Below are 24,025 nucleotides of genomic sequence, written 5' to 3' on the forward strand. Positions count from 1 at the left end.
ACTCGTTCCGGAAGAACGCCTTTTGAGCTTTAAGGATATTCGAGAGCATTGTTACCATATTGAAACCAAAGTAGAAAATAGAGTAAAATTCCTTTGCATATTACCATATTTCACTTCCTACAAATATAGCTAGAAGCGTATTCAAGAGAAGATGGAACGCCTAACAAGCAGATTACACCTATTCAGGCCCACTATGTGGTTGGCCAGAAGCTTGAGATTCCAAAGGAATTTTCACTATAGTATATTGCATGTCGATTGGATTTTGAAGTTGAACATCCAATACCCTATGTTCATACCCAAAACGACCCAACAGAATCATTCACTAAACGCCTTCAAATGACTGCGCGATTGATTGGTCATACGTACCAAGTTCCCGATCTCTGCTTGGAGCCATGCAATATTCCAAGCAACCCTATTGGTACGCCTGAGGTCGGTCACGACCCAACCTTATCAAGTGCGTGTGATATCCTACCCCCAAAATTAGTATTTTATTTTATTTTTGACATATTACAGAGATTTAATTGAAGTTAGTTCATTAATTCTCTGTTTCGAGAAAACGAAGTGAAGGATATTTCTGCCATTTCGAATTTTACTCGACCTTTTCGGTCAACTCTTGAGTTGTTCAGGTAGAGCTTGAACCCACGAGCGTGTAGGAGCAAACAGATCTTAATTCCGAGTTACAAAGGAGAAGTTACGAGCCTTGGAAGTAGTGAGGCTTTCTTTGGTAACAATCCAGTCTCCAGTCGGTAGTGGTCAAGGAAGGCTTTCTGTCTAATCAAAACAAGTGAATAATTTGAAATTCAAGTTATTTCACGGAATAACAGTCGTATATATTGAGCTCGTAATGATACCTCGCAATTCAAAAGTCTCCCTACGTCACCACTTAAATAATTATCAAATCATCAATAACTACATCATATAATTTATAAAAATTAATCTAAATAGTTGACCACGTTACCATTAACATGTTTGTAATGGTTGCTCAAGGGACTTTCAGCTTTAATAGTTTTTGTGTTGGTTGTTTTGTAATTGGGCTAGCAAACCCAATCCACCCCCACCCCCAAACACCCCATCCACCCCTAAAAAAAAAAAAAAAAAAAAAAAAAAGCAGGCGAAACGGCACCGTTGGGCTCGTGGTCACCACATCCACATCGATAACCTTTCCCAATAGAGAAGAGTAAGCGAATGCCATCAGGGCGAGTAGAGTGGAGCGACGCAGAAGAACTCAGTGAGTCGAGTTTTGAGTTTTCGGAGGAAGAAATGTCGTTTATTCAGCGGGCTGTGAAGGTGCCACCGAACTCGGCGTCTCTGGACGAAGCCCGGCACCGAGTCTTCGACTTCTTCAGGGCCGCCTGCAGATCCATCCCCACCATCATGGAAATCTACAACCTCGACGACGTCGTTACGCCCTCTCACCTCCGCACCGTCGTCGCCTCCGAGATCCGCAAGAACGCCAACGTCACTAACCCTAAGGTCCCCTTCTCCCTCTCTATCTCTCTCTCCTCAAATTATATGATACGCTGCTGTTTTAATCATCTGATATTTCGAACAACGGGTAAAATGTTTGGAATTTCATATTTGCCCACGAGATTTAGGGATTTTTTTATGCAATTAAGTTGTCCAATCTCGTATGTGCTAATGGATTTTCTGCCAAGTACTGACATGAATTTGGGTAGAAGGAGGATCGCGGCGAGTAGGAATGATATTAGATGCTGCATTTTTACTTGGTTTCAAAATTTTCACCTAGAAGCACTTTGGTTTTTCGTTTCATTTTTGTAGTTGAGCTTTTGAGAAATAATGGTTGGTTGGAAAATCTTAGCATTGTATCGGAGCAGAAGATGAAAGCTCGAACCACTGCGAAACTTTCACATTCATGTTAAGTTTCAACCTTTATATTGAGTTTCACTTTTTTGGGCTCCATGGTGGTAGACGGCACACATTGAGGACATTAGACGATTCAAGCTCAAACCTTTGCAAAACTTTTATATTCGTATTAAGTTTCACTTTTTTGGGCTCTATAGTGGTAATAGAGGCCGCATATTGAGGACATTAGAAGATGCAATTTTATCTTACATACTAAACAAGGGAGGGTTGTGTTATGAATATTTGTTTTCCTATGTCCTAACAGCTTAAATCTTGATTTTGTGGGGATAACTAAAAACATGTAACGGGTAGATTTCTTTTGATGATTCAGTATGGTATATGGACTCTGGTATTAGTGCCACATTCTAGTAAAAGTCTAGGTGAGGATTCATCCTTTGTTAGTGGCATTCAGTTTATGTGATATGTCGTGATACAGCAGGAATTTGTGGGTAAAGCGCAGACAGTGGATTCTAATTTTATAGTACCCAACTAACTGAGTCGGGAAGAAGGTTAGGGCCCAATGTATTCCTCTCCAGGACTTTGAAAAGGCTCTCTTGGAACTCATGCGGTTCCAGTGTGCTCAGAGGCCAAAGGCTAGTCCATTATGATCCACAGGACCAACATCATTTGAAGGTGGGTGGCCCACCCTGCCTAGAACAGTCACATTTGACTGGGCTTACGCACACACGTAGTTTACATACGTAATTAGGTTTTAATAAATTTCAAGATAAATCATGTGTATATTTAGAGATATGCTGTCAGCTATTCCTTTATCATTCTTGTGTTGTTTTGTCTTTGTTTAGCAACCTTCACATGGGTTGTCTCTATATGTTTCTGGATTATGATTGTGTGTTTTGCTCAAGTTTTCTGGGAAATCTAATTCTGCCTGGAAGGAAGTATAGGAGCTCTCAGGCTACGGGGTCCTTGAATCATTGTATCAGGCTGAACACAAGGCTTTATTGAGTCAAACAATGAAATCAAATAAATTATTAATGTAATGCACTTTGACATGATTTCTGTTTAGTAATATGCATAACTTTTGAGTTGAAAGAGTTTCTACATTTGAGTTAGTTGTATTTTTGTTGGCACTAAGAACCAGGATTTTTCTTACCGTCGATACCTGCTTTGCTAAAGTGCTTCATGCTTTTGTGATTTGTGGCTTATAAACATTTTATTTTTATTTTTATGTGGATGGTATTGAAATGCAGGTCATCGATATGCTGCTCTTCAAGGCAATGGAAGAGTTAAATAACATCACCGAGCATGCAAAGCAGCGACACCACATCATTGGCCAGTACGTCGTTGGTCAGCAAGGGCTTCTGCAGGATTCGGGCACGAAAGATCAGGGGACCTCTGCTTTTCTTAAAGAATTTTATAAGAGCAATTATTTTTGAATCTCCGCTGCTCCCTGGACGTGCTCTGGTGGGACTTTGCTTTCAGGGCTTCATAAATAAAGGTGTACTTGACAATGTTTTTGTATGTTTCTGTTGGATATAGATTGTTAAGGTCACTGAGTCATAACTGAATTGCTGCTGTTTATGAAGTAATTAAGGTTTTGAAAAATTAAGAAACGAGGTGTAGTAATTTCATTGGATGAACATTGTAGGTTCTGGAGCGGAATTCTCTCCCCTCCTCTCATACTTTTCCATTATGTCTCTAATTTTTTTATTTTTTTTTTAACAAACGATATTATCTATACAATGGGAAGAGGATGGGCTTAGCCTCACAATAGGTTGACAATAACGTAATTTCCCACTTACAAGTGAAGAGGAATACCACTAAACTGTAGTACTAAGTGGCCTCTCTCTATAGAAAGATTAATATAAGATGCAGACGTGACCATTCAAATAGAAAGGGTGAGAAAAAAAAAAGAGGGGAGATAATTCTGTGAGGTTCTTTTGAATGTCTTTCCCTAAGTTTATAATCTTTTCTGCGTGCCTCATTTTTTGGGAGGTTTGTTCATTGTTTCCGGCCAAACATTTATATACAATGTCCTTGAATTGAATTTGAGAGTATTGTTCTTCTGGTCACTTAGTGATCAAGGATTCATGGTTTAATTGGGTTTGAGAGTCCCGCTCATTTGTTCAAGCACTTTTGATTTTGGCATCAAGGGTTTGAGTGAACATGCATTTTTTGGTCGCTAAGTGACTAGAGAACATTTCTAAATATGATATGCATGTGAAATGAAATGATTTTCATTTTTGGCCAATGAGCTAGAGTTGTAGGAATTGGATACTGTTTTTTTCTTAATCGTTTTACAATCAACATAAAATTACATAGCCAGTTTTCCCCATCTTTATTTTATGGACAGTTTTCTTTACCGCTTTACAAACAACGTAGAATGATATGAGTTTGCTAATCTGTTAATTAAATAAATCACACATAGATTACCATTGTTAGGATTTCTTATGTAAATCACTTGTCTTTTATGAGTTAAAAGTATTTCAGGATCGTGCGATAAACAATTTTCTTTTCTTTTTTTTTTCTCAAAATTTGTTTAGTAATAGTGATTTAAGTTATAGCGGAGTAGAAAGTAATTGTATTAACAATGGTTGTGAGGGATAGTTGCGGAAATTGTGGTTAATAGGTGGCCATAATGATTGTGATGGAGTGATGGAGTGATGGAGGTGGTGGTCGCCATAGCAAGATTGATGGCAGTGGAGAATGTGGCTGTGGTAGCGATGGTAGTGGGAGTGGTGGTGGCTAATGGCAGCAGTGGTGATGGCCACAATAGTGAGACGGTGGAGGTGGTGGTGGCCATTGTGACCGGAGGGGGAGGTGATGATAGTGTACAATATGGTGGTGGTGGCGGCGGCGGCGGCAATAGTAGCAGTGATGAGGGTGGTGTGGCGTCAAAGATGGTAATGATGGTGAGACGGGTAGTGGTAGCCATGGTGGCTTGGGTGACAATGCTGGAGAATGTTGAGGTGTTTAAAACTCTTAACTCTATTTTATAATGTACCTTTTATTTGCTGTTATTTTGAAAACTGTTATTGAAAAACAGAGGAAACATCAATTTGATGCTTAATAGAACTTAGGCTAAATTTAGTCTTCTACGTTTTTTTTTCCTTAATTTGTTTTCACAAAACAATTTGCCAAACACAGTTCCCACCTGTATTTATATCTGCAAAACCCAAAAAATAAAAAATAAAAAATAAAAAAAATTGTAGAACGGTAACAAACAGAGCCTATGTTTTACAAATTCTAAACACTAGGTAAGGGGTTCGTGTTCGCTTGACTCATTTTTTTCTTTAAAAATGAACATGCACAAATGTTGTTTTAACCACTCACTAATGAACTTGATATATGTCATATATAATGAGTAAATATAGTTTTAATCTTCATTCTTAATATCAAATATAACAATGAATGACCACTGATGCGACTCTTAAAAACATAACCGCAAGGTTATTATAAACAAGTTTTTGATCAAAGAAGTAGATTTGATATATGACCCCCTACATACATACTAGAGAAATGCTATGAAGACTCTCTTAAAATGTGATTTTTCATACTTTCTGTTACAGTAATAACATTAATTTTTATGTCAACATTATAAAATATTGTACTAATAATATGAGTTTAAGTGACAAAGAATTTATATAAAATTCTATTTTTTGAAAGAGTCTACATACTAAACCACGTGAGTAAATAGTGCAACTTGGTTGGGCTCAGCTCAACTTGTGGGAGACTAGAAGCAGAGGATTTGAGCTCACGTGACTGACAGGTGCGTTGTGAGCGAGATTTGGCAGTATTGAAACAAACAAAGCCACAGAAAATGTCAAACCACTGAACATTCAACAATGCATTAGAAAATAAAAATCAATTAAAAATGGAATTATTCATTTGTCCTGGGAAAGTGGACTATTTTCCTCTTTTTTTAAATTTTTTTAAATTTTTTTTTAAATTTTTCATAGAAGCAGACGTCTAGAGAAGATTGCAATTATTCAAACGTATGCACATTTCTTCTGGTAACCCGTTGGACCAACTTCAATGGTAAGCAATAAGTAAAAGCACTGATGGATGGAGATCAATTTTTCTGCATTTAAAATGGATGTGGTCTCAATTATTGATTGACACATATTTATAAATTTAATATTTATTAATTTTTTTGTCATAAACTTAATATGTGTTTGAGGCCACAGAGAGACAACACCTATTTTGGGTGTAGAAGATTTGATTTTTGATGGATGCACCTTTTTTTTTTTGGAACAAACGATATTATCTATAGAAAGGGAAGATGTAAGTTTAGCCCCACAATAAGTTAGCAATAATGTGATTCAAATTCATCTTTAATGATAATCAAATTTAATATTTCTCACTTAATTGCACAAAAAATAGAAGGTTATCACTTATCATTCTCTACCAAACATGCCAATCGGTTAAAGAATTACCGTGCAGGAAGATTATGAACTCTATTTGTTAAAATTATTAAAGAGAATAATAGACACACAACAGTGATCCAGGATCAAAAAAGGTTTGGAAGACATAATGCTTCCTTTGCTCGACTGCAAGGTACATCTGGGTTTTTAGGGAATACTAATATTGTTAGAGAACAGAGTTCCGAAGCGAAGCAAAAAAAGGGAGGTGAAACCAACACCCTTTGAACAGTTGGAAGTCAACATGAAAGCAAATATTAAATAACAAAACTTCTAGGTGATCAGTGCTGGAGTGAAGGCCCATTGCAAGATCAACGCACTAAATAGGGAGTTCAAGGAAGGGAGCAGTTCCTGCCTAGGAACGTTGCATGGCTCGCACGAGTAATTTTTTAATCTCTTACTTATTTCATTTGGTTATATTCATTGATTTTATTTAATTTATACAATTTGATAGTAAAGAATAAACGAAAAATGTGTGAAAAGTAAAAAATAAAGTGGTTATAAAAATAAAAAAAAGGATGTAATAAGCTAAAATTGATATGTGAATATCAGCTCCCGTTTATAAAATTGTCTCAATTAAATCTCTCCAATAAAAAAAGGCTAAACTATTCACACACCCCATTTTACTTCTCACACACTCTTGATAATTTTAGTCCATTGATTTTCTCAATTAAATTACATAAACATACTAAATAATAAAAAATGAACTAAAAAAAACACACCAAATAAAATTACATAAACATGCCAAATAATAAAAAACTCACTAAATGAACTAAAAAAAAATACACCAAATAAAATTAAATAAACACACCAAATAAAAACAAACACACTAAATGAACTTAAGTATCATGAGCTTGTTTCAATTCCCTCTGGTGCTCTATCAAGTCAATTTGCCGGGCATTGTGCATATATGACATTTGAAGTGCAGTATATCGTTGAATAAGTCTTTCATTGTAACGTCCATCCCTTTCTAATGGCTCTTGTTGCGCATAATATATTTGTGTTCTATAATTGTTCATCGTGTCTGGCTTATATTCATCAACGACATCATAATCGTATTCATCTTCCACAATCATGTTGTGAAGAATGATGCACGTCATCATGATGGATCGAAGTGACTCTAAATCAAACATTATGGTAGCACCCCTGACGATTGCCCAGTGAGCTTGGAGGATACCAAAACAACGTTCCACATCCTTCATGCACCCCTCTTTATAGCTTGCAAAGTGTTTTTCCTTTGCACTTCGCGAACGTAGCACTGTTTTGACAAACGATGACCACCTTGGGTAAATGTCGTCTGCTAGGTAGTATGACCCATCGTACTTATGTCTGTTGACCCAGTACATGACTTTTGTTGCCTTTCCTTGCAAAACATCGTTGAACATTGGGGATTAGGTAAGGACATTATGGTCATTTTGAGCTCCCGGAATCCCGAAAAAGGTGTGCCAAATCCATGTATCAAAAGATGCCACCGCCTCCAAAATGATACTTTTTGCTCATTTTCTATCTCTATAAGCGCCTTGCCATGCACTTGGACAGTTTTTCCAGGTCTAGTGCATATAGTCAATGCTTCCAATCATCCCAGGAAAGCCTCACATCTCGGCCTTCTTCAGAAGCATTTGCAAGTCCATCTCAGTAGGTCTCCGGAGGTACTCTACGGTTTAGATAGATTCGATTGCTCCATAAAACCTCATAAGGGACTCAAGAATGGTTGATTTCCCCATCCTTGCTATCTCATTCACTTCGTCTGCAGATGCTCCATATGCAAGCATTTGCAAGGCAACAATAATTTTTTGCTCAGGAATGAGACCCATAACACCAAAAGCATCATTCTTTTGCACAAAGTAAGAATCATGGTTGCAAACAGCAATCATGATTTTGTTGAAAAAATGTCGTTCCATTTTAAAACAACGTCTAAAATACATATCAGGGAATGCACTGTTACGGAAATAATCGTCCAAGAGCTTCGTACCTTGTCGTTGCCTACTTCTATCAAGGTGTGTCGAACTGCTGGGCTTGCAGATCTGAGCCACAACTTGGATGACTCGACGGGAATGTGAGGCTCTGACCATTCTTGCTTCGTCATCTCTCATCTCTGGCCATTATTGCTTCGTCATCTCTCTTTCTACGCTCCTCATCTTCTTCCATCTCATTTTGGGCCACCTAGAGATTGAACATTCCTTCTGATTGGTTAAACAATTCTTCCTCTTGCTGATCGATTTCCCACATCATCCTTGAAGAAGAAGACATTGTAAGAAGGAAGCAGAAACTATGAATAATGATAGAGATCTTGAGAAAATTAGTGTGAGATTTCTGAAGATGGATGGTGGATTATATGGAGGATTCAAAAAGTATTAGGTTGTAAATAATGCCACATGGCATGCCATCATTTGTTAAAAATCTGATCGAAATCTATCCTTAAAGATTGTAAACAGGTTGTGACACGTGGCACGTCGTGATTAGTTAAAAATCTTATTGGAAATCTATCCTCAACGATTTTGAAAAGATAAAGACCCGTGGCACGATGACATTGGATAAAAATCTTATCGAAATCCATCACCAATAATTGTCTTTTCGGATAATGACACGTAGCGCAACGAGAACAATTAAAAATCTTATTCGAAATTACAAATAAAATTATTTTGTATTATTTTATAAATAAATAAAAATACTAATATTTTATTACCTATTGCCAGGGCTATTCAATGTAGGGATGAAGATGCAAAAGGAAGTTATTGTTCATTAAGGGCAGTTAATGTTCACTGGGTGGATTAAATAATGAATAGCCCTAGGGGGCCTTAGCAACGGTGGAGTTGCTCTAAGGGGAAATGGTGGGCTTAGCCTCACAATGAGTTAGCAATAACGTGGTTCAAATTCACCTTTGGCGAGAATTGAACTCAAAACCTCTCACTTACAAGTGAAGAAGAATACTACTAGACTGTAGTACTAAGTGACCTCTCTCTATCAAAAAATTTTATATAAGATATAGACGTGACCATTCAAATAGAAGGGAAGATAAAAAAAGAGGGGAGAGAATGTTGTGAGGTTCTTTTGAATGTCTTTCCTTGAGTTTATAATCTTTTCTGCGTGCCTCATTTCTTGGGAGGTTTGTTCATTGTTTCCAGCCAAACATTTATATACAATGTCCTTGAATTGAATTTGAGAGTATCGTTCTTCTGGTCACCTAGTGATCAAGGATTCATGGTTTAGTTGGGTTTAAGAGTCCCGCTCGTTTGGTCAAGCACTTTTGAATTTGACGTCAAGGGTTTGAGTGAACATGCATTTTTTGGTTGCTAAGTGACTAGAGAACATTTTTAAATATGATATACATGTGAAATGATTTTCATTTTTGGCCAATGAGCTAGAGTTGTAGGAATTGGATACTGTTGTTTTCTTAATCGTTTTACAATCAACATAAAATTACATAGCCTGTTTTCCCAATCTTTATTTTATGGACAATTTTCTTAATCGTTTTACAAACAACACAAAATGATATGAGTTTGCTAATCTGTTAATTAAATAAATCACACGTAGATTACCATTACAAGGATTTCTTATGTAAATCACATGACTAGTCTTTTATGAGTTAAAAGTACTTCAGGATCGTGTGATAAACAATTTTCTTTTTTCTTTTTAAATAAAAAATAAAATTTTTGTTTAGTAATAGAGATTTAAGTTTTTTTTTTTTTTCAAAATCAAGCCAAATTTGGGAATATTTCGAAAATCAATCTTAATTTTAGTTTAGTGGTGCTAATAGTGGTGAGATATAGATATAGTGGTGACAACAGTGGAGTAGAAAGTAATTGTGTTAACAATGGTTATGAGGGATAGTTGCGGAAATTGTGGTTAACAGGTGGCCAGAATGATTGTGATGGAGCGATGGGGATGGTGGTGGCCATAGCAAGAGTGATAGCAATGTAGAATGTAGTTGTGGTAGCGATGGTGGTGGAAGTGGTGGTGGCTAATAGCGGCGGTGGTGATGGCCACAATAGTGAGATGGTAGAGGTGGTGGTGGCCATGGTGACCGAAGGGGGAGGTGATGGTAGTGTATAATATGGTGGTGATGGTGGCGGCGGCGTCAATAACAGCGGTGAGGGTGGTGTAGCGTCAAAGATGGTAATGATGGTGAGATGGTGGAGGTAATGGTAGCCATGGTGGTGCGGGTGATAGAGTTGGAGAATGTTGAGGTGGTAATGGTGGTGGCGCCAATTGTGGCATGCATGATTTGATTTTTTTGATTAAAACTCTAACTCTATTTTATAATGTACCTTTGATTTTCTATTATTTTGAAAACTATTCTTGAAAAACAGAGGAAACATCATTTTGATGTTTTATAGAACTTAGGCTAAATTTAGTCTTCTACGTTTTTTTTTGCTTAATTTGTTTTCACAAAATAATTTGCCAAACACAGTTCCCACCTGTATTTGTATCTGCAAAACAAACAAATTTTTTTTTTTTTGCAGGACGGTAACAAACAGAGCCTACGTTTTACAAATTCTAAACACTAGGTAAAGGGTACGTGTCCACTTGACTCATTTTTCCTTTAAAAATGAACGTAGAGAAATGTTGTTTTAACCACTCACTATTGAACATGATATATAGCATATATAATGAGTAAATATAGTCTTAACTTTCATTCTTAATATCAAATATAACAGTGAATGACCACTAATGCGACTCTTGAAATCATAACCACAAGGTTATTATAAACAAGTTTTTGATCAAAGAAGTAGATTTGATACACATACTAGAGAAATACTAGGAATACTCTCTTAAAGTGCGGCTCTTTATGAATTCCCTGTTATAACAATAATGTTAATTCATGTGCCAACATTATAAAATATTGTGTCAATAATGTGAGTTCAAGTGACAAAATTTACAGAAAGTTCTACTTTTAAAAGTATCTTTACATACCAAACCACGTGCGTAAATAGTGCATCTTGGTTGGGCTCAGCTCAACTAGTGGGAGACTAGAAGCAGAGGATTAGAGCTCACGTGACGGACGGGTGCGTTGTAGGCGAGATTTGGGCGGTATTGAAAGGATGACACGATTTTCAGGCAAGGCAACCAAACAAAGCCACAGAAAATGTCGAACCACTCAACATTCAACAATACACGATTTTCCTTATTTATTTATTTTTAAATTTTTCACAGAAGCAGACGTCTAGATATTGCAATTATTCAAACGTACGCACATTTCTTCCGGTAACTTGTTGGACCAACTTTAACAGTAAGCAATAAGTAACGGCACTCATGCGTGGAGATCAAGTTTTCTGCACTTAAAATAGGTGCAGCTATCTTGGGGCTCTAATTATTGACTGACATGTATTTTTAAATTTACTATTTATTAATTTTTATCATAAACTTAAGGGCTTGTTTGGATGTATTTTTAAACTTACTCAAAGCACTTTTAGAGAAAATATTTTTTTTTGTTCCAAAAACACTTAAAATGCTTTTCCAGAATTTACTTGCATTTTTACTAAGAATTGATTCCAAAAACATTTTTACCATAAGCGCCACTTTCAGTCATTTCAAAAGCACATTCAAACGAGCTCTTAATATGTGTCAAACAATTATTAAGGCCACAAAAAGGCAACACTTATTTTGGGTGCATAAGATTTTATCTCTAATGGATGCACTTAACATGTGTTTTTTTGTTTTTAAACAAACGATATTATCTACAGAAAATAGAAGAAGTAGACTTAGCATCACAATGAGTTAGCAATAATGTGTGTGAGTTAGCAATAATGTGATTCAAATTCAATTTTGACGATAATCAAATATAAGATCTCTCGCTTAATTGCACAAAAAATAAAAGGTTATCACTTATCATTCTCTACCAAACATGCCAATTGGTTAAAGAATTGCCGTGCATGAAGATTATGAACTCTATTTGTTAAAATTATTAAAGAGAATGATAGACACACATATTTTTTTTAATCTCTTACATATTTTAAAGAGAATGATAGTAAAGAATAAATGAAAAATGTGTGAAAAGTAATAAACAAAGTGGTTATAAAAAAAAAGGGGTATAATAAGCTAAAACCGATATGTGAATATCAGCCCTCGTGTATAAAAATGTCTCAATTAAATATCTCTTCAATAAAAAAAGGTTAAGCTATTCACACATCCCATTTTATTTCTTACACACTTTTGATAATTTTTGTTCATTGATTTTCTTCAATTAACACGATTCGATGGTCAAAAATCAAAATGAGTGAGTGGAAAGTAAAAATGAATGTGTAAGTAGTACTACCCTAAAAAAAATCTATATATTACCTACTAATATTTTTTTTCTTCCTTCAGAGGAACTTCACCAATATTTGTGGCAAAATCTGGCTATTTCACGTACCAAATGTTCCCTCCCCTTCCTAAAAGCACACCCCGAAGAAAATTTAAGAGTGTGTTTGGTAATCTACTTGAATCTAACTTTTTAAACTCAAAAATAATTTTCAAGTTTTAGGCCTTAAAAACTTGTTTGATATGACTATTTTCAAAATCTGAACTCAAGACTAACTAAAAAGTATATGCTGTTCTCTAAAAACATAAAAAGTGAATTTTTAAACTTAAACTCACTTATTTCTTTTCTCTCCCTCCTCCTCTCACTCCAAATCTATCTCTCTCTCCTCTTTTTATTTTTTTATTTTTTATTTTTTACCTTTTTCGTCTCTCCTTCAATCTGCTTTCTTCATTTTCTCCGTTCTTTCTCACTCCTCTTTCTCTCTATCTCATCTAATCTTCTCTCTTCTTTATTTTTCCTTCAATCATTTCTTACTTTCTTTCATCCTCTCTTCTCTTTCTCCCTCTCCTGCAACCCCTTCTTCTTATATCTCTTTGTTTAGTTTATGTCGTAAGATTTAAAAATTTTAAATCGCAAACTAATCAAGCTTTTGAATCTTAAAAAAGATTGTTTTCAAAAAATGTTATTAAGAAATATTTTAAAAAAATGATAAAAAATTTTAAATACAATACCAAAAAGGCCATAATGTATTTAAATTTGTAAGTTTTTTATTTTGCCATAATTTATGAATTATTACTATTCTTTTATTTTTTTTGTCTCTCTGGGAAAGACCAAAATTTTATGCTCAAGTGGAAAGTGGGTGGAGAGCCCTCCTGTCTGTCTCTCCTGAGTCAAACTTCTTAGGACATGAGCTGTTGATGCAGCAGGCACTCTGTTGAATTGTACAACTACCACCCCAGAAGAGTAAAGTGGTGGCGGAGCAGCCGCTTCCTCCTCCTGATCGCCGCCCCAAGGTCTCAAAATTTGCTCCTTTTCCCCTTCAATTTCGTTTCAACTTCTAGTAATGAAGTTTCCCTTTTGGGTTTTTTCTCAATTGAATTTCTTTGTTTGGTTTTTCGATGTAGATTTTTTTTCTTCTCTTTCTTCGTTTTTGCTCATTTGGCCGATACCAAACAGTTCCCAGCTGCCGTCAGAGGCTTGCAATCACAAAAGGGTCAACCTTTTTGCTGGTTCTGTTCTGCATCAAGTGGTGGTATTTAGAAGTGGGTATACAATCCGCCATGGCTGATGGCAGTCCTAGGACTGATATCTCTACAGATGGGGAGACAGATGATAAGAATCGAAGGGTACTCTCTCTATTTCTCTCTCTCTCTCTCTCTCTCACTAAATTTGGGTCATACCAACTATTAAGAATCACTTGTTTTCTTCATTTCTGCTGAGTGGAACATTTGGTAGATGTTAACTCGTTTTTGTTGGCCATCTGACATTTTGATCACTCTCTGTATGTGCAGTTTGATAGAGACCAATATGCCATTGCTCCTGTGGCTTCTGATTCCAGTGACAAATCGAAAGATCCAAAAGATCAGAAGGTGATGTATAGGAAATCGATTACAAAGTTATGATATGTGAGTTGATCTGGCAGTGCCAAGATGCTCATTTGTTCGATTGCATTTTGCAGACTCTCCGTCGGCTGGCTCAAAATCGTGAGGCTGCTAGGAAAAGCCGGCTGAGGAAGAAAGTAAGGCCTTATTTTACTTTGTTTAAGTATATTATCTTTATTCATTTGCTCAATTACATTTCTTTTGCAGTTTGCCTTGATATATATTTAGCTTTACTTTTGTAAGTTCTAAGTGAAGTGACGACTGCTCAAAAACATGGTCGTGATTTTAGTGGAAATGGGATATTTAAAATATAGTTTTGATGGCAGCCCTCATTTCCACTTATTTAGTAGATTTATATCCTTAGTTGTTTGGGAAACATTAGGATAGACAATGAGTTACACACACGTGTCAGGTCTAATACGATAAATCTAGCAGCTACTCCTTGTCCTAGCTCTGTGGATAATAAAAGCCAGCTGACGGTGAAGGTAAGGTCTGATGATCTATATCCTTAGTTGTTTGAGAAACAATAGGATAGACAATGAGTTACACAATAGCACTTGTCAGGTCTAATATGATAAATCTATCAGCTACTGCTTGTCCTAGCTTTGTGGATAATCAAAGCCAGTTGACGGTGAAAGAAAGGTTTAATGATTTATATCCTTAGTTGTTTGAGAAACAATAGTATAGACAATGAGTTAAACAATAGCACGTGTCAGGTCTAATATGATAAATCTATCAGCTACTCCTTGTCCTAGCTTTGTGGATAGCGGATGGTGAAAGAAAGGTCTGATGATTTTGATGCTCACGTGGGTTTTCATTTTCCTACCTAACTGTCTGTTTTTGTTTGTTTCCTTATCTGGCATGATTTCTTAACATTTTAGCGTAACGGTTAAAATTCAAATTTTTTTCATCATGAGCACTTCTTGAGATTGTGGATTTCAACTTTCTAATACAACCGGTCACCATTTCTTCATTTGCCTTGTTTACCTTTCCTGGTTTCAAGTCTTTGGCACATGCATCTTATAAAGCTTTGCTTCCTTCTACTCGTTTTATATCAACAAGTAATCTTAGAATCAGGAGCTGAATGCGGAACTAAGTTATGGAAAATGGGTCCTGGCCAACTTTATTGGCTATAAGTTATAGCTGTGAGCTGAGATAAGCTTAACATGTCCTAACCTATCTAATCTGTTATAGTTCTGGTGACATCGATTCATCATGGCTTAACAGCATATCCGAAATTTAACCTCATCTGGGAAAAGCTTGGTTAGTTTAAAACTCAACTTCTAGTTTGCACATGTGCAACTTCAAATATAGAATTCTAAGGGATCAAATAGGAAATGATACTCTAAATCATAGAACTATAATGAAGTTACCGTTCCAAAAAGCAGCCTAGGCGCTAGGCAAAGGCCAGGGGCCTGGATTAGGGCCTAGGTGTTTAGTAAATCGGTGAAGGCTTTAGGCGGCAATTAGGTGGCTGCCTAGGCTGTCTAGATGGCTCTAGGCGGTCCTAGGCGGTTAAATTTTTATTTTATTTTATTCTTTTTAGGTTAAAAGGTTTGAAATTAATTTTCTTGTAAAATAATTCTTGACCGTCTTTCATGTAAAATAACATTGAATACATATTTCATTTTATGTATTCAATCAATTGTAGTCACTTATTTATATGTTTTTATTGTTTATAATAAACTTAACTGAAATATAAAAAAAAAACCCCACCTAGACCCCTAGGACTAGGCCCTTGCCTGTCGCCTGACTAGCGCCTAGCGCTTTTTAGAACCTTAATGAAGCATACGATCAACCAACATTTTTCCAATTGGTTGTTTGGACAAAGCACATCTTTGTATGCATGTTATAGTTGATATAATTCAAATGCTTAGCAATCATCATTTCCCATTTGAGTGTGGTTGGATCCATAACTCACATTTCACCTTGATATATTGTCACGTTAGCTTCTCTCTTGCCTTGTGAATGCCAAAAAGTCTTCTTTAAGTAGTACTATCAGCTTGATACTGCCACAGGTCGATCACCTTCATACTTTCATACTTGAGTCTGTCTCTTACAGCTAGATCCTAGATTTCTTGGTATATTTCAATTGTTAGCTTTTTTTTAGCTGGGATTCTAGATTTGGTGTGGAAATAGTAAGCCCAATGTCTGTCCTGCATTCCCTGCTAACAAAATCGTGGTATGGTTTGAGCATGGATGCTAGATGAGCAATTATTGCTCTCTAGTAATTTGGTAATCAAATCTATAATGAGTGTGTCTGGCATTTTGCTTGTTATATTTTTGTTTTATGAGAGTGGAAGCTGAATTCGCTGGGTCTCTTGTTTTATATTGCCTTGTCTGAATTTTTTTATTACTGAATCCTCTCATAAGCATACTTTCTCGTGTTACATTAAAAAAATAAATAGAAATGCATAGATCTGCATATTTATGTTTGAGCCCTTTTGCTACTTTCATGCCTAGTTTTCTTGCAAGTCTTTAATGGATTGTATCTGTGCTTGTCGACTATAGGCTTATGTTCAGCAGCTGGAGAGTAGTCGTCTGAAACTGACTCAACTAGAGCAAGAGCTCCAGCGAGCCAGACAGCAGGTTAAAGCAATCAGTTTCTTTACTATTGTAAAACCTAATGTATTCAAAGCCATAGATTTTCGGTGGATGACCTCTTTGTTGGGTTTTCATCTTGCATCTCTCCTAAAGTTATATTGGTCTTTTGTTCAGGGAATCTTCATATCAAACTCAGGGGATGCTGCCCATTCAAATAGTGGAAATGGTATTTCTTCTTTCCTGAGTTTATTTTTGAAATTTTATCATTGAAGTAAGGGAGACTAGCTCCTGATAATTGTGGGATAAACTTTCCATCAATTTATACTTGTAAGTCAAATTGAGATGATTCCGTATCAATGGTTTTTTTGATACCTATTTGTATGAAACAATTATACTCAGGAGAAAGATTGTGTTGAAACACTATATGCCATGAGTAGTTCACACTTCACACGCATGATAATGCTCTATTGGAAATAGGAAAAGGAAACTACTCCCTGTCGGTTGTAATTGTTCACAAACACAATCAGAAGATTTTAGTAGCAACTTTTAGGGGAATTCTTGAATGTTTGTGTAGGGTACAGAGGTTGAATTGGTTAAGGAATTGTTGAGGATGAAGAGTGGCATTTATGTTTGATTGGGTATACTAGATTAATGGGAGTTATTTATGGTGGTTGCATTGGTGAACGCTGACTGAGTGCATTATTGCAGTACATGGCCCTGGTGACAGTGATCTAGTAGTTAGTGACAAGGTTGTCTTCAACATTCTGATGGGTGGTTCCTGATTTCCTTACTGATAAGCTCTGGAATCTAATAACAATCAGATTTTCATTCTTGGCAGATCATATATGTTGAACTTACCAGGAAAAGAACCAAACCGACAGCATTATATTGCTTAAAGAAACAAATCTTTTTTCAGGGTTATTCTTTATTTTTTCTCCTTTAATGAAATTTGTTGTGGGTAAGTTTACCAAACAAATTTTTTTGGTGGGGATATGGAAATGAAGTCAGATTTTGGGAAGGCATTTAGGAGAGTCAGCTCTTTCCAATCGTTATTTTATATTTTCTGCTTTTTTTTTTTTTTTTCCAACTGCAACATAGTTCTCTTCTTTGTCTTCGATCGTCATATTCTATTGGAATTTAAAGTTCTGAAGAGTGAGAGGTCCACTAATGTACAGCATTATCTATGGTCTGTTACTCATTTGGTAGCTTTTCTTGTACATATTTTTTCTTAAAATTGGTACAATCAACCTGATCCTTCCTTTAAGCCATTTAAGTTGATTTGGAAGGCTGATGATCCAGCAAGGGTGCAAACTCTCACATGGCTGCTGGAGCATGAGCGATTAGATATTTATGCAGGATCCAAAGAAGGTCCTATGCTTGCTGATCGCCATACATATTGGATTGTGTTATATGAATGCAAGGGGAGAATGCTGACTACATTTATGTTCACTTTCTTTTTACTAGGCATATCTGGCATCACTTGTTGGAACCATTGATAATGGTGTGTCTGAGAAGCTGTTTTAATTTTTGTCACGGGGTTTTTTTGTTGAGGGCCTAGCATGTTCACCTCTTGGAGATATGCTGTTTTGGCTCTCATGAGGAGCGTTTGGCTGGAAGTAATAGGAGGTTCTTTGAGGACAGTAAGGTGGATGCAAATTGCAAAGTTACTCCGGGATTAAATTAGATATTAAGCTTCTATGGTGTAGTTGAAAATGTATTTCAAAAGGCTTTCCTTGTACTGTATTATTTTTTATTGAGGCGCTTGATGTTTGATAGTTTTGTGGTCATGTTTCGGATGGTTAAATAAGATGCTGACAGATTTCTTGTTTGTTTGATCTGAATTCAAACTCCCCCAGTACATATAAAGTTTCCTGTAAACTGCCTCTACCTTCTTCTCCTACAGTCCCGTCATCAGCATCTTTTAGTTTCTAAGATATAAAATCTCCACTTGCACGAGGGAAGCAATTTTAACATGCGTGAGAGGGCAGTATTCCAATTTATGAGCCTCTAGATATTTTGGTGATTTGGTCTTAAGAAAGTTAAGGATAATAATACTAATTTTATGTTTTAAGATACATTTGAAGTAGAATATGGAATTCCTTCAGTTGCATCAAGCAGTGATAAAGTTATTGTGATTGACACATATTCTGTTTAAATTTTTTAAAATAGGCATTTTAGGTGCACTAATATTTATTTGCATGCAGACAGGCTACGGAAAAAAATTAAAGTTTTATCTTGCTTTTTAAATTGGTCCTCTTCACTTAATTTAGTGCCAGTGGATGAGGTGGGTTATCTTGTTCACTGTATCTCCTTGCAGGGGCCATGGCATTTGATGTAGAATATGGACGCTGGCAGGAAGAGCACAATCGGCAAATTAATGAACTAAGATCAGCAGTAAACTCTCATGCAAGTGATACAGAGCTTCGTATTATTGTAGATGGAGTCTTGGCGCACTATGATGAGGTCTTTAGGCTGAAGGGCACAGCAGCTAAAGCTGATGTATTCCATTTGTTGTCTGGTATGTGGAAAACACCTGCTGAGAGGTGTTTCTTGTGGCTTGGAGGTTTTCGTTCATCTGAGCTCCTGAAGGTGAAGCTCTTTCTCATTTCTTGATGGCTTTGATGTCATAGGCAGATTGGTAATGTTGTTAAATTAAATGTTCCGTATAAGTACTCTACCATAGTTCAGTGTAGTCATTTTGACTGCTAAAATGTACAAAAATATAAAATTCATGCAACTTCAAGTACAAATTGATGAAGTTATATGTGGTGCGAGTCTTGTTTGTAGGTCAATCCAATCCCTAAGGTTCTGGATAAAGACTTTCATTTCTGCCCATTTTCGGGTTTCAAATTTCGTTATTTTTTTTGAGAAGAAACAAAACATTTTATAGAAGAAGTGAGAAATACATTGGAGTGGATAAGAAATCCACCATTAACAAGAAACAAGAAAAAACTCTCACTAGGATTTGGCTACAGCAACAATAGCTAGACCTAACTCACTTTACTGCTGCTAACAAATCCCACAGTAATTGAGAAATAGAGTAATTATTAAAGACATTTGAGACTGAAGCCCAAAGGGCTGCCCAATATTTTACTCTTCCCCAAAGTACTTCTACCCCCACACCTGTATAATCCTCAAAAATTCTTTTGTTACGCTCCAGCCAAATGTTCCAAAAAACTGCCGAGACCAGACAACCCCACAAAGCTTTAGCTTTCCTCCCACTTCCTAGGGCCTGAAACTTGGTGCTTAGAAGCTCGAAACAACCCTTTGGAATGACCCAACTAGCTCTAACCTCCTGAAACAGTTTCCACCACAGCTGAATCGTGTAAGAACAATGGAGAAAAATGTGGTTTACACTCTCCTCCTTTGCTTTGCACAAACTGCACCATTGTGGGGATAAGCAAATAAAAGGGCTTCTCCTTTGAATTTGGTCACAAGTGTTGAGCTTCCCTTTGGCCGCCAGCCATACAAGAATCTTAACCTTTGGAGGAACTTTTGATTTCCAAATCTGTGAATGGGGTGGGAAGTATTGCATCATCCCATTGTTACTCAAGAAGGAACAATAGGATTTGCATGTGAACAATCCTGATGCTTCCATTTTCCACCTTCTGTTATCCGTTCTTGATTGAGACAATCGGACCTCTTCCACTTTCTGTAATAATCTAGCCGCCTCTTCTATCTCCGCCTCATTCAAATTTCTCCTGAAATCAAAATTCCAACTTAAAGAATTGGTAGAAAGATCTACAAAGCTTGAAATGTTCTGATTGTGCTTCCTCGATAGCAGGAATAATCTAGGAAATTGCTCTTTCAATGGTCCTCCATCTAACCACCCATCCTCCCAAAACCTCACCCTCTCCCCGTTGCCCACCTCGAACTTACAGCAGTGAAGAAACAATTGGGAACCACTCGATATATCTTTCCATGGGCTACGGCTTGAACCCCTTATCGGAAGAAATGCGATCCATCCGTTATTCTGTAGCCCATATTTGCTTCTTATCACTTTGTGCCAGAGAGAATGAGGTTCCTTTGGGAATCTCCACAACCACTTAGCAAGTAATGCTTCATTCCGATTCCTCAAATTCCCCACCCCTAAACCTCCTTCCTCTTTACTTTTAATAACTATCTCCCATTTTACCAGGTTGTTTTTCTTTCCTTCCTCCACACCTTCCCACAAAAATCCTTTCATTAGTTTTTCTAGGCGTCCAATCACCCCGCAAGGCATTTTGAACAGAGACATGTAGTAGGTCGGCAAGCTTCCCAAAACAGATTGAATCAGAGTTAATCTACCTCCTCTGGATAAGAAGGCCTTCTTCCAACTTTGAAGTCTTTTTTCCATCTTTTCTACCACTGGATCCCAAAACTTGAGTGCTCTTGGCCTACCCCCAAGAGGGAGTCCCAAATACTTTATAGGCCAGCTACCTACCTCACAACCCCAAGAATCCGCCAACCTATTTAATTTCTCACAATCTGAATTTATTCCAGCCAAATAACACTTAGCTTTGTTGATTTTCAACTAATCTGTCACTCATAAAGATGGAAATATCTCCTTTGGTTTTGTCTTTAACGTATCTTCTTTAAATATACTCTTTGTTGGATTCAGTCATACAGGCTAAATAGTCAGATATTTTTATCCCCACTTTACTGTGGAACGGATAAAGACTTGGCATAAAGAGGCATCTGATTTTCCAACTTCACTACTACGGAGGTTGATATTTATGTATATATGCATGTTCATGCACTTTTAGGGATCTCTATGTGCTTGCTTTTTTTCGTTTGCTAGAAGTTTCAACTCACGCTCTGCACATTTCCTTGAATTTTTTTTCTTTTATAGGTATGCATGAATTTGTTTTGTATGTGACGTCTTCAATATTGTGTTGGTCTTAATCCCTTCTATAAAATTTAAAATGAACGAGTATATGTGCAGCTTCTTGTTACTCAGTTGGAGCCTCTGACGGAGCAGCAGTTGGTTGGGATTAACAACTTGCAGCAGTCCTCCCAACAGGCAGAAGATGCATTATCTCAAGGGATGGAGGCATTGCAACAATCTCTAGCTGAAACTTTGTCCAGTGGATCTCTTGGCTCCTCGGGTAACTCGGGAAATGTAGCTAACTACATGGGTCAAATGGCCATGGCAATGGGAAAGCTAGGAACCCTTGAAGGGTTTATCCGCCAGGTAATTCATTATAGTTCTTTATCGTTTACCCGTTTGTGTAGTCAGTACTGTAGCATGTCACACATATGGTAATCATCGATGTGAAACTGTTATGCGTAAATACAACAAAGAATAAGATTGGACAAAAACCAATTGCTCCATTGACCAGTCCCGCCTGTTAACTTCTGAAATGTGAGAATGCTAAAACAGATTGATATTTGGATGATCTCTGAAATATGTATCATTTGAAAGCTATATGGCTATCATTTTTATTCTACAAGCTAACGTGATTGGGGTTTATGAAGAATTAGTATAGATTACCCACCAACCTGTCAAAACCTCTTGTCATTATTTCGGACTGTGTTATGGATGTAAGACTAGGCATGAATTTGTTTTACGCGCCTAAAGGTTTATTTGGTAAGATATGTTGTTCATTTGCAAAATTCGATATTGTCACACTGCTGAAAGATAACAAAATACAAGTATTCAGTTTCACTGTTTTTCGTGTGTGCACTCTTGCTCTGTTATAACTTTTTAAAGTGCCTAATCTGTTCATGGGCTTGTAACATCAGGCTGACAATTTACGGCAACAAACACTGCAACAAATGCACCGTATCTTGACAACCCGCCAGTCAGCTCGTGCACTTTTGGCTATACATGATTATTTCTCACGGCTACGCGCTCTTAGTTCTCTCTGGCTTGCCCGCCCAAGAGAGTGAAATGCTCCCAACCTGATTGGTAAATCTGTGGCCTGCAAGGCATCTGAATAGCAATTGACTCTCTCTAGTACAGCACCAGGGTTACTTGGTTATCATTACAAATTTTCTTTTATAGATTTTCTCTGATGCTGTAGCTGCAGAAATTGTATCGTTAGTGCTAATCCTGTAATTCTGTAATTTATTACCGTCATTTTAGTCATCGTAGGATCGAGTAATGCTTATTATTGTTAATAATTATAGTCTTATGATTTGTGTAATTGTAATTTGTGACCGAGTTTCGAAATGAATTTTGGATTAAGGAAATGCATGATGGTTTTGACTAGTTTTTAACATTCAAGTTGTCTGCTAATTACAGCAGTTGATTGCAAAGAACATGATACATTACTTATGGCCCTGTGGCTATGTTATTCTCGTTTTGTAGTGGCAGAATTTTTGCAGTTATCTGCCAACTAGTTTCGTGTAACGATCCTAGAGAGGCGAGATTGTTGTTGAAACCAGTCCTCAATTTGCTAGATTGTTTGTTTTGATAAGACGATTTTATAAAGTACACAAATTTTTGGGAAGTAGATCGAACTTGGATGCAAGGAAACGAGCACATGGCCTTGACTATAATATTCAATTGGAAAAGTCATGGCTTTTATTTTCTTCAGAAAACTTGATTGTCATCCTCAGAAAAGACAACATTGTATTCATTGGTTATTATTGTACCGACAGTGGGAGAGAGGGTACCAAACTTGGAACCTTTAGAGTGCAGGGATTAATGCTCTTAGCCGCTCGACGCACAAGCTCCTTGTAAACCTAATGTTCACGTTACTATATACATTCAATCATGACAATGTACCTAACAAAAAGGATCACAGTCAAAATCTAATTTGACAATATGAGTATTGGTAAATATTTTATTTTCTTGAGGATGCAAATGTAAATCACTTTTTGTTTTGTTTTTGCTAGGTAATCATGTGTAGTGTAGTACAATTTCTTTTCTATTCTCAACTGTAATGTTTTTGTCCCAAGGGAGGATATGATACTAATTAGTAACGAACTCACCATTCACGAGGTTCAAATTTAAGATCTCATACTTATAAGTAAAATGGAATACAAATATATCTTTTAGCCTTGTGTGGACCTCCTTCCTCCCGAGAAATTTTTAATTGTGACAGGAACACAAATAATATATCACGTGTTTTAATAGGAATAGTGAGAAATTTTATTTTTTAAGTTATTAACTTTTTAGCACACATATATCATTATTTATTTAATGACACATGATCGTTCTCAGAATCCGAAGCGGTGGACATTGTGTTTGCTTGGTATCTACAAACATTTTTAATTTTAAAAATGGAGAAATATGAAGGCAATCTATTCACAATTGCAAAGTCCTAAGTGCTAGGGCTAGGAGGTGCATGCTCGGATATGTCGTGAACCTAGGCCTCGGGCACCTAAACGTCTCCCGACCATTGCTTTGGAAGGGTGCAGACGGGACAAGGTCGAGCGACTGACAGCAATGAGTCAGGAACACCCGAGAC

At 36.7% G+C, this 24,025-nt stretch overlaps 2 protein-coding genes across 3 annotated transcripts; both read left to right on the forward strand.

Moving 5' to 3' along the window:
- Nucleotides 1-1,031: 1,031 nt before the first annotated feature.
- Nucleotides 1,032-3,434, forward strand: LOC103411085 (NADH dehydrogenase [ubiquinone] 1 alpha subcomplex subunit 6-like). Its single transcript, XM_070817872.1, has 2 exons — nt 1,032-1,473; nt 3,072-3,434. The coding sequence occupies exons 1-2, from the start codon at nt 1,186-1,188 to the stop codon at nt 3,255-3,257; spliced, it is 474 nt and encodes a 157-aa protein (XP_070673973.1). The 5' UTR covers nt 1,032-1,185; the 3' UTR covers nt 3,258-3,434.
- A 9,818-nt stretch (nt 3,435-13,252) lies between these two features.
- On the forward strand, nt 13,253-22,821 carry LOC103407417 (transcription factor TGA6-like). Of its 2 annotated transcripts, none has more exons than XM_029095747.2 (9): nt 13,253-13,496; nt 13,608-13,829; nt 13,995-14,072; nt 14,162-14,221; nt 16,596-16,673; nt 16,803-16,854; nt 18,946-19,217; nt 21,553-21,801; nt 22,353-22,821. In XM_029095747.2, exons 2-9 carry the CDS (start codon nt 13,764-13,766, stop codon nt 22,497-22,499), a joined length of 1,002 nt encoding a protein of 333 aa, XP_028951580.1. In that variant the 5' UTR covers nt 13,253-13,496; nt 13,608-13,763; the 3' UTR covers nt 22,500-22,821. The 2 variants fall into 2 exon arrangements, with proteins under 2 accessions (XP_028951580.1, XP_028951584.1); XM_029095751.2 differs by having other exon boundaries at nt 13,255-13,496; nt 13,660-13,829.
- Nucleotides 22,822-24,025: the final 1,204 nt, after the last annotated feature.

This window comes from Malus domestica, chromosome 02 (assembly GCF_042453785.1).
Source record: "Malus domestica chromosome 02, GDT2T_hap1".
Classification (NCBI taxonomy): domain Eukaryota; kingdom Viridiplantae; phylum Streptophyta; class Magnoliopsida; order Rosales; family Rosaceae; genus Malus; species Malus domestica.

Coding starts and splice junctions, on each gene's coding strand:
- LOC103411085 (XM_070817872.1), top strand. CDS start 1,186: ATGCCATCAGGGCGAGTAGAGTGGAGCGACGCAGAAGAACTCAGTGAG. Junction 1,474..3,071: donor CCAACGTCACTAACCCTAAG/GTCCCCTTCTCC, acceptor ATTGAAATGCAG/GTCATCGATATGCTGCTCTT.
- LOC103407417 (XM_029095747.2), top strand. CDS start 13,764: ATGGCTGATGGCAGTCCTAGGACTGATATCTCTACAGATGGGGAGACA. Junction 16,674..16,802: donor TCCAGCGAGCCAGACAGCAG/GTTAAAGCAATC, acceptor TCTTTTGTTCAG/GGAATCTTCATATCAAACTC. Junction 19,218..21,552: donor GTTCATCTGAGCTCCTGAAG/GTGAAGCTCTTT, acceptor GTATATGTGCAG/CTTCTTGTTACTCAGTTGGA.